Below are 10,189 nucleotides of genomic sequence, written 5' to 3' on the forward strand. Positions count from 1 at the left end.
TGAAATAAAGAAATGTATGAAAGCAAAGGAAATGCAAGCCAACTTTCAGAACACTCAGGGGGGAACTAATCCTTCACATTCAACTGTTGCCAAATAGACAAATCAGTTTAATTTTGATCCGAACAGCTTAGATGATGAGCCACCCAGTGGTCGGCCAAAATGTGCCACTACCCCAGAAATTATTGCTTACGTGCATAAAATGGTAACGGAGGACCACTGACTGAAAGTGTGAGAAATCCTGAAATGGTAGAGGTGTCATCTGAATGGACATATCACATTTTAACTGTGGAATTGGATAGAGAAAATAATCTGCTAGATGGGTGCTGCAACTCTTTACCCAGGATCACACACACATCAAAATGGAAATTCCTGAACATGTTTGACCTGTTTTAAGAGCAAGAAACAAGATTTTCTGCACCAGTTTGTGACAAAAGATGAAACTGGTGCACTACTATACCCCAGAGATAAACTGCAGTGGAAACATGTTTCCCCACCACAAAATAAAGCAAAGGTAATATGGCAGGCCAGTAAGGTGATGGCTAGTTTCCTGGGATGCCAAAGGGATTCAGTGGATAGATAATCTTTTTACTGGTCTAATAATTACTAAACAGCACTATGCTAACCTCTTGGACCAACTGCAGCAAAAGATAGACAAAAAAAGGCCAGGTTTGACAAGGAGGAACATCATCTTTCATCAAGACAGTGCATTCCCACACACGATTGTCATTACCATGAAAAAAATGTGAACTAAGATATGAATTGTTACCAAACCCACCTTATTCAGCTGATTTGGCTCCATCAGATTTCAATCTCTACCCCAAGCTCGAAATTTTCCTCAGTGGATGGAGATTCTCTTTAAGCATTAAACTAACATCCGAAGTAGACTGGCATTTTGCAGGTCTGAAGGAATCTAAATTTTGACAAGGTATCAAGACAATGGAATGCTGGAGGAAGTGCATCAGTGTACAGGGAGACTTCATTGAAAAATATAAAAAAATCACTCAAGTAAGTCATTTATTACTATTCCATTCAGAGAACTTTTCAAATTACCCTAAAAGTGGAAGGAAAATTTTGTGGTGAAGTACTTTGGCAAGCCAGATTTTGTCTTGGAGTTATTTAATCATTACTCAGAGCCTTCCAACCTTAATTTATTATTGCAAAAATTTTTGAAAACCCTTGCAGATAATGATAAGTTGAAATATAACGAGGAATGAAACAGCAAAATATTATATATATTCAGATTTTTTTCCCCATGCTGAAATATGTTTAAGGAAATATGAGAAAAAAATAATTTGAAACATCAACATCCATAATGTCTATAGTTAGAGTGATATTTATTTTCATTGCACCTGAAAATCACATGAGCAAATTTAAAGCCCAATACAAAATATGCTTTATTTATACATATATGACTTAAAACTATCAACTGACTAAAAATATCAGTTGAAATGAAATCCACTTCATTTCTAACATTCATTACTATGCGCTGTTAAAAATCGTGATATGCACAAAATTAGAAACAATTTTGGCTATAAAAATGAAACTTGAAAGTCAATACTTTCCAACAACAATAGTTTTTTCAACAAATGTAAAAGAATAATTTTATATATTTGTTTATGTCAGCTAATGGCAGTCACTAATACTTTCATGCTCATATTTAGAATATTTTACATTGACTAATACAAAATAACATTTTGTCACTGTATCCATAGCACAGGTATCAAATTATGCATGAATTCATACATGCACGCTTTACAAAAATATAATTTCATTGACTCGCATCAAACACATACCTCTCTTCACTATAATCTTCAGTCAAATGATAAAATCTTATAAAACAGTAGAAAATGCAAATCTGCACTTCACACAGCCATTGAGCTGAGAACACCACTTATGTCACCAACTCCCATCTTTGAAGATAAACTGCTATGTAGTTAACACCAAAATGACTCTGTCACGCAGATAAAGGTGGCTCAGGTTTTCCCTTTCTGTTAACCCATCCCTGTACTGCTTCACGTTCTTTCCCCTTCCAAAGGGCTTTGGCAAGAACTGTGACAGTAGCTTCTTCATCAAGTCTGGAATTCTTCCAGTCCAGTAACATTTGATAGATAGACTAAATTGGAAGAGATAATTTTTTTTTAAATAACATTTAAATTGGTCTTAACTTAAATTTGGTCATCATTGGGTCTATTCAGAACGAAGCGGCATTAAAAATGTACCCAACTTATTTACTCCTGAAATAGTTTGTATTGAGGACAATGATGCTTCAGTTGTTCCGATGAAAATTATTTCATTGGTATAGAAGGGCACCACAAATTATCATCTCGAATTTAGGAGACAAATGAAATAAAGAAAACACAACAATATACTTTAATGATTTTGTAAATTACTAAAACTTATGTTGATGAGTGAAAGTAGCTCTGTGTCTTGTATAGTGAATGGTGCTTGATTTTACAAGCATTCTTAGGTAAAAATAGCTTACATATTTGAATTGTACATCTATACACATACATATATATTATTCCCGTAAAGAGTTCAATATATTTTGAGTCATAACAAAATATAGAAGCAGCTATAGTAAAAAATTGTACATATTTAGTTCATTTTGTTCGATGCTGAAATATTCTTAAGGAAATATCGGAGAAAACCAGGATTTGAAACATCAACATCCATAGTGTCTATAAAATGTCTTATGTCATCTGCATTGAACAAAATGCCTTGATGAGGCAGAAGTGGATAAGGCAGGAACACTAAAATAACTTAACACCCACAACTTACATGACAAATTTCCAACCGTTAGTCATTTTCCCATTAAGCACCACTAATGGTGCTGGAATTTTGAGTCTAGATAGGGTAGATTGGGAAGAATGGAAACAAAAGGGTTCTGGCTTTCCCACAGTAAGGCTTATCCGATAAGTACCTCAGAGTCCCAAGTGGAAGGGGAAAATGGTGAGGGAAGGAAAAGGTTGATGTGATGACTGAAGTGAAAGATGAAATGAATCGTAAAAATGAAGATGAGTTGAGTATGAGGATGAGTGATTACTGTATAATGTTTAATTCTAGCAGACAAAGCCCCAACGGTACCTGTTGTCACCATCTCTAGGGCGAGGACCTTGATAGATGATATGTGGACAGGTAGGGAGTGAATTATCAAAACGGTGAAGCAGTCATTGAATTTCCTGATGTGAATCTGGGCATGGCTGAGGGCAAAAGGTTCTTTGGATGAGGAACAATGGCTATTGCTTTGTAATGACATGGATGTTTTGCGTTCTCCTACATTAAATGCAGAGCATGTTGGGCATGAAAAGATACACCATATTGGGTGTGGTCCAGATACCAGATGGTGCATAGGGTGCTTTTGTTAGGGCTATAAATATTGGTGATGGGACAACAGACTGAGAATGTTTTATACTTCAAGGAGTTACTGTTTTAAAGTCTGGTAATACCATTGGGGAGGGGGGGTTGTATTTCCATGAGAGGGAAGAGTGGGCTTGAGGATGTTGCCTAGGTTTGGTGGCAGTCTGTAGCATATGGGGGAGAGTCTTAAATACAGTTTAACTTTCGGGTATCAGGGGAAAATGAAGAGTGTAGATTAAGGTTATTAATGGTAGTGTTCTTGCTGCACGGAGAGACTTTGGCTGATGATAATAGAAAGTGTTTACTGAGTAATGGTTCAGGGTTATGTCTACTGGGTAGGGATGTTTGTACGTTTAAATATTCATCTAATTTCACTTTAATAGCACAAATATGGCTCTGTTCTTATTTTTTTAATTCCAACCCAACCTGTCTTTGTACTTATTCATTGTCATCTTCCACTCATGGAATTGTCAAAAAGCTTTTCACTACGCCTCCCAACATTCATGCGAGTGGATTTAATAATTTGAGAATTGGCAGACCAATGAGGTCAAGGGTGAATGTGGTCAAAGAGACTCTCAAGACAAGGAAAATCAGGAGTCTCACAAACAATAGAGCATGCACGAGGTGGTCTAAGATGTGATATAAGAAAAAAAAAGTTCTCAAAAACAGGGCTATGCATATGAAATTAGAAAATGGTCATAAGTTTCCTTAAATAACTCAAAATTAGGCTTCCTTGACTTTGACCACTTCAACAGGGGAATGAATGAAGCCTATGTATGCGCTTAAAGTATGGGAATCGTCCATGCTAAATCCAATGAAACCTGTAAATCTATCATAAGTGAGTAGTGCTGAAAAGACCTTAAAATTTGATAGCAATTGTTTCCAGCAGCTTCTGCATCAGAGATGATTTGTTCTGACTTTTGAATCCATTATAAAACAAACCTAATTCAAGCAAGGCCTGGGTCATAAAATCCTAATGAACTGATAGTTGCAGGCCATATCATTACGTAATTTGAAACATGGAGGCAAAAACCACAATCAGATGTACTTTCTTATCAAAAAAGGAAACAAATTCTTGGACAGAGTGATGTGGGCATTACTTAATTATAAACGATTAAAAATTAAGGCAAAAATTAAATCTGAAAACCCATTAATCATAATTCCAATCACCTGTTTTATTCCACTCCTACCGTAATCCTCCTCAAACTGGTCCAGCTGACCACAGTCATATCCTAAGAGGGTGCCCACATCCCTCCAACGTTTTCCTACATGAGAGCTGAGCCATAATATTTCTTCTTTGGTGACAACATCTTTGCAGGACAATAATTCTATTGTTAAGACAAAAAAAATCAGTCTACTTAAAATACATATTTAGTCAACTGCATTTTCATTTACAATTACTAAATCAAGTGAATAAAATCATAAATACCCCATAAGGAAAGATTTTAATTAAAATGTTGACATGAGTTCAGGAAATTCAGCAGTTAATGGCATTATTCTCTACAAATTAAACTGATATCGGGGATTAGGGCTGATTCACAGGTTGTCTCAACTTGAACAAGTTAAGGCCAATCTTTCAATGGCAACATTATCAATATTGATAGAGCTAGAGGTTTATTTCAAAAACAACAACTCCAGAGGGTTCCATTTACTGACTTTAATCATAGGCTCCGGTTAAAAGGATTGGGTCATTGGAGGGGTTTATCATTAAGTTTGAAAACTTGGGGCCAAATAAAACCAGACAGATGTATCCCCAATTAAGCAGTTCATTGTTGGTTTTCATTACACAATAGAGCTGCCGTAAACTTTACTTGCATGACTCAAATTCATAGTTGAATATATGTATGTGTTCTTTCTTTCTATTATAGAGTATGGTAGAAACAAAAAATTGGGAGTTTAGCCAGTTGTTTCATTTAAATAACCTCCACTGACGTACATAGAGAACGTTTTGAATATGCAACCCACAATATATAAACCTTCCTTTTGGAATCAGGTTATCATTAATAATTATTTTTATGCAAGTGATTACATTTACAATGTATCCTTTCAATACATAATAAGACTTTCTTCAAATATTTTTACGTTCAAAGGCAATTTAATAATTCCTAAATCCAGCAAAACATGAGATATTAATTGATGGAATGCTTATCAGTGTAGATAGCCTGGATATCAGATTCAGAGGCCAGGTGGTGAAAATCTAAAATTAACCTTCTTTAAAGCTCTTTTCTAAAATTGCACAAGATAATTATGTTCATTTGAGTTCCTTTTGGAACAAAACAATACTGATCTATTCTGGGCAATTATGATAGTCGTAATGATACATCGCGCATATTTGCAGAGGTTATTATCCAACCATACGACACGCACTTTATCTAAAATTAATTATCAAATAGTTTGATGGTGGATTTTCATGTAACTGATGGTGCAGGACCTAAATTACAATGAAGGTGGCATATTAATTAAGATAACAGAACTTGCGGCCAGCCATCAATGACTGCATCAAGAGAAGATTTAAAATTACCTTTGATTTCCGCGGTTTTTTTTAATGCTGATGTCGAACGCACGAAATCAGGGGCGGGAGCACAAGGACTGCTATAATACGTTATGTTGTTCCCGACATGAACCTCATGCGTATTAACAAAGTTCATCTGGACATTCGAAGCTGCCAAAGACACATAAGATAAGTTATCAAAATACAATTATGAAATTCTAAACTGATATTACCAACTCCAATAAGAAGACTCACTTGATCCCGGCCTAATGGTTTTAACCTTCGGCTTACTGGTGGAAGACTTCCGCCTTTCTTTGACTTTGGAAGATGAATCACTTTTTTTATCTTCCGACGATATGCTGATCTTCTCAAAATCTGATGGGCTTATAGGCTCTGCATCGGCAGTTAATTCCGATCCATCGTCAGAAGACATTTTGTTGTCTTTAAACGGGTTTAATTGCTATTTTAGAGCTTTACGATGATCCACAGGTGTCTGCCCCTGTTCTCCGCCACTCTATTGTTTCCTTTATCACGGGTTCAAACTGAGATGTGCGATAACAGATGGCACCATATGCGACATTTAATTCACCCGCGTAGGAATAATCGTACCGATTGGGCCTACTTAACGAGCAGATTGGTGAAGGTCGAATTAATTACCAATAACAATGCCAAAAATTGAATGTCCTTTCATAGGTAAAAGTAACATTTACAAGCACTGGTAAAGTTGATCGAACATTTTTTCCGAGGCTGGAATTATAAGGCTCCCCATTGTAGAAATCCCACTAGAATATCCTATTTAGTTTAGTGTATGTTTGTAAGATTATCGAGAGCCATATGACCACCATTTGTGTAACTAAGAAATATGGGCAAGTATTTACTCATTTCAACGATCATTCTAATATTAATTTATGGGGAAAAGAATTCCTTGCAAGGGATTAATTCAAATGTGTCACATACATGCAGGAGCACAGCTTATCGACAAGCGTTGGTTTGCAGGAAAATTAATTTGATGTCGATAAAAGCCAAAAAGATTCAATGACACAAGTTTTTTTCCTTGATGAGATCTTTAAGGGGGTATCAATTACGGAAAAACACCTCCAGATCATGGACAAAAAAAGTGGTTTGCATGGCAATTAACTCCATGTCATGCATGCATATCCACCATATAAAGATAAATGAGAGAAGGTAATGGAAGAATGGAAATATAGAATTAGGTTGAAGGAAGCACAAAGAGTTAAATATTAAATTGAGACGGGTAACAACTAGAACAAAAGCATGGTGGAAGAAACCATGTGAGAATAATGAAAGTTTACAGAGGAAGGGTGACATTGGTGCACTATACTAGAAGATTAAAAGACTATAAGGAAGTAAGAATGGAAAATCTACGTTAACAGATAGAGATAAGACTAGTAAAATAATAGTTGAAACAGAAAAAAGATCTAAGAGAGATGGAAGGAATATATAAAATAACTATATGGTAAAAAGCTTAGGCCACCAAGGTTAAACATAGAAAGAGAATTTGACTGAAATGACAATAGCTTAGTCATTTATGTCATCCTTGAGTGGTAGACAACATTCCTATGGAACTACTCAAAGGTTTAGGAAAATGCGGGAGGAAAGGTCTGTGGACCGATTCATAGCATTTATGAGAAATGAATCTAGCCAGATCAGTGTTAGTTCCTACCCCAAAAAAGGCAATGGCTACATCATGTGAGAACTACAAAACAATAAGTTTGACTTTGCATGCAACTATAGTGGTTCTCAGGATCACCAAAATGAGGGTGGAGAGCAGGGCAGATGATTACTTATGGGATGATCAATTTGGGTTCAGGAAGGGGCGAGGCATACATGATGCTATCGCAGTAATGAGATCACTAATGGTGAGGAATATAGAATACAATCAGTACATGTTTGGCTGTTTCATAGATTTTGAAAAGGTGTTAGATAGAGTGAATATGGAAAAATAATGAATACATTTAGATAAGGGAGTAGATTGGAGGATATGAGGCTTATCTGCAACCTGTATATATCTCAAGACTGCTTAGGTGCGAGTGAGGGATGAAGAGTTCAGATGTGCATTGTTAGGAAGAGGAGGAAGGCAGCACTGTCCATTATCACCTGTGCTGTACAATGTGTATGTGGAGGAAATGACTGAAGAGGCAAGGGAAGAATTGGAGATAGGAATGAAAGTGGGTGGGGAATTAAATCAGTTAGGTTTGCTGATGATAGGCTTTCATTTTTCAGTCAGCGACGGAGTTGCAAGCATTACTGAGTGAATTGGAAATTCAGTGCGATGGATATGGGATGAGGATAAATATAATTAACAAAGGTAATGCAGTTTTCCAGAGAGAGAAAGAGTAAGTTAAGCATTAAAAATGGAGGGCAATAACTCAAACAGGTGGAACAGTTAATGTATATCGGAAGTGCTTAGGACCAAAATGGTCTAAGTAGTAGGAACATACAGAGAAGGATAAATATAATTAACAAAGGTTATGCAGTTTTCCAGAGAGAGAAAGAGTAAGTTAAGCATTAAAAATGGAGGGCAATAACTCAAACAGGTGGAACAGTTAATGTATATCGGAAGTGCTTAGGACCAAAATGGTCTAAGTAGTAGGAACATACAGAGAAGAATTGCATTAGGCAAAGAAGTTTTCACAAGGAGGAGAGAATTGATGACAGGGACATTGAGTAAGGATGTGAAGGAAAGGCTCATTAAAACTGTGATATGGAGCGTAGTTATGTATGGTGTGGTAACATGGTCATTGCAGCAGAATGATAAACATAGACTGGAAACTTTTGAAATGTGGCTATGGAGAAGGTAAAGTGGACAGGCAGTTGTCTAAAAAGCAGTAGACAGTAAAAGTCTAACAAATGAGGAGGTGCTAGGTATGCTGGGGGAGGTGAGGGGGTTTCTGGAAGAAATCCTAAGGAGACAGACAATGTTGAATGATGTATTTGCCCACATTCAACCTCTAGCCTTCCTATATTGGCAAATATACTACTTTTCTTTCTTTTTGTAAAACAACCACCACTTTTACAACAAGCTATTTTTCTTGCCCATATTCACTCCACATTATTTAGAAAAAAATTTCAAGCACTAATTCAAGAATCCCTCCATCATTCTACATATGACAAAGATTTGTGAGCTTGTGTACAATAGGCATTCACAGTGCTTGTGCCTCCTGGACCCAACACTTCTCACTTTATAGCCTCTTAATCCTATTTCTCTACTGTCATCTTTGCCTCTTCCTCTTCATTCCACATTTATGTGCTTTCAATAGGAAGGCAATAAAGGCTGTTACTGGAATAACTCAATTACCATGCGATAACACACTCCATACACAAAACCAGTATTTCATTTCAACTCATGACAAGAATATGACCACCACACTATTGCACATTCATTTACTAGTTTTTGTCAGACTCAGTAATGAGGAGTAACTAAATATGTTAATCCAGTCATCTACCCAAACAAAATTGTTAATTTCATAATGAGGAATCTACCACCTGACAATGATCTACAGCCTATTTTTTAATATATGTAAGAGAGGACCAACATACTTTTCCAAAGAATTTTTATTGGGACTTGGTGATGCCATATCATAGTTTATTGCATTGTACCAATAAAAAATCTGTTCAAAACTCCAATGTTCCTTCCTCTGTTATAGACCTATATAACTTCCATGAAATGAGTGTTGAGATGATCAAGTATAATATTTTTGAAACAATATCTAAATCACCGAAATAGGTTCACCGCGATTTCCTTTAACCTTCTTATTTTGATTACATGTTTTCTTTAAGTTTTTTACTACCACGAGCAAGTTTGAAATACCTAGTTTGATGGCATGTAGACAACCTTATTTCAAGAGGGCACACACAGGGAAAAAGTTATATCAGTCCATGCAAAATTGCTGGTAACTTATTAGGGTATTTGTTTAAAACAAATAATTTCACTCAGTCAGAAGGGCACATGCTGTTTTTTTATGATCAGTAGGGATAAAATACGATCAAGTTCAGACAATATCTCACTTGCACCTCTTTTAACATAATATAAGCAAGAAACACAATATTCACATTACATAGTAGTGATGAGCTTAATAATAACCCCAACTATAACATTTTTCAATTAAATAATAAATGTATACTATATAAGCAAATATAATGACCTAAATACAATGGAGTTTAAATAGATGGTGCCGACCATCTGGGGTAAAAATAACAGTCAGTATTAAATGTTAACCCATGGAGTTTGAGCCTTCATATATGAGACCCAGGTGATTTTCCAAACCATATTTTTTGGAAAAAATGTTTCTTATACTCCACCAAAAATAGTAATTAATA

General features: G+C 35.9%; 1 protein-coding gene across 1 annotated transcript; it reads right to left on the bottom strand.

The window, feature by feature from the left end:
* Positions 1–1,355: 1,355 nt before the first annotated feature.
* imd (immune deficiency) lies at positions 1,356–6,352 on the bottom strand. Its single transcript, XM_071588146.1, has 4 exons — positions 6,104–6,352; positions 5,879–6,019; positions 4,528–4,685; positions 1,356–2,113 (listed from the first exon to the last, which is right to left on the bottom strand). The coding sequence occupies exons 1-4, from the start codon at positions 6,279–6,281 to the stop codon at positions 1,955–1,957; spliced, it is 636 nt and encodes a 211-aa protein (XP_071444247.1). The 5' UTR covers positions 6,282–6,352; the 3' UTR covers positions 1,356–1,954.
* Between the last annotated feature and the right edge of the window lie 3,837 nt (positions 6,353–10,189).

The sequence above is a fragment of the Hetaerina americana genome, unplaced genomic scaffold, assembly GCF_022747635.1.
Source record: "Hetaerina americana unplaced genomic scaffold, ioHetAmer1.1.p SCAF_3, whole genome shotgun sequence".
In the NCBI taxonomy this organism is placed as follows: domain Eukaryota; kingdom Metazoa; phylum Arthropoda; class Insecta; order Odonata; family Calopterygidae; genus Hetaerina; species Hetaerina americana.

Coding starts and splice junctions, on each gene's coding strand:
- imd (XM_071588146.1), bottom strand. CDS start 6,281: ATGTCTTCTGACGATGGATCGGAATTAACTGCCGATGCAGAGCCTATA. Junction 4,686..5,878: donor AAAAACCGCGGAAATCAAAG/GTAATTTTAAAT, acceptor TCTTAACAATAG/AATTATTGTCCTGCAAAGAT. Junction 2,114..4,527: donor GTAGGAGTGGAATAAAACAG/GTGATTGGAATT, acceptor CTTCCAATTTAG/TCTATCTATCAAATGTTACT.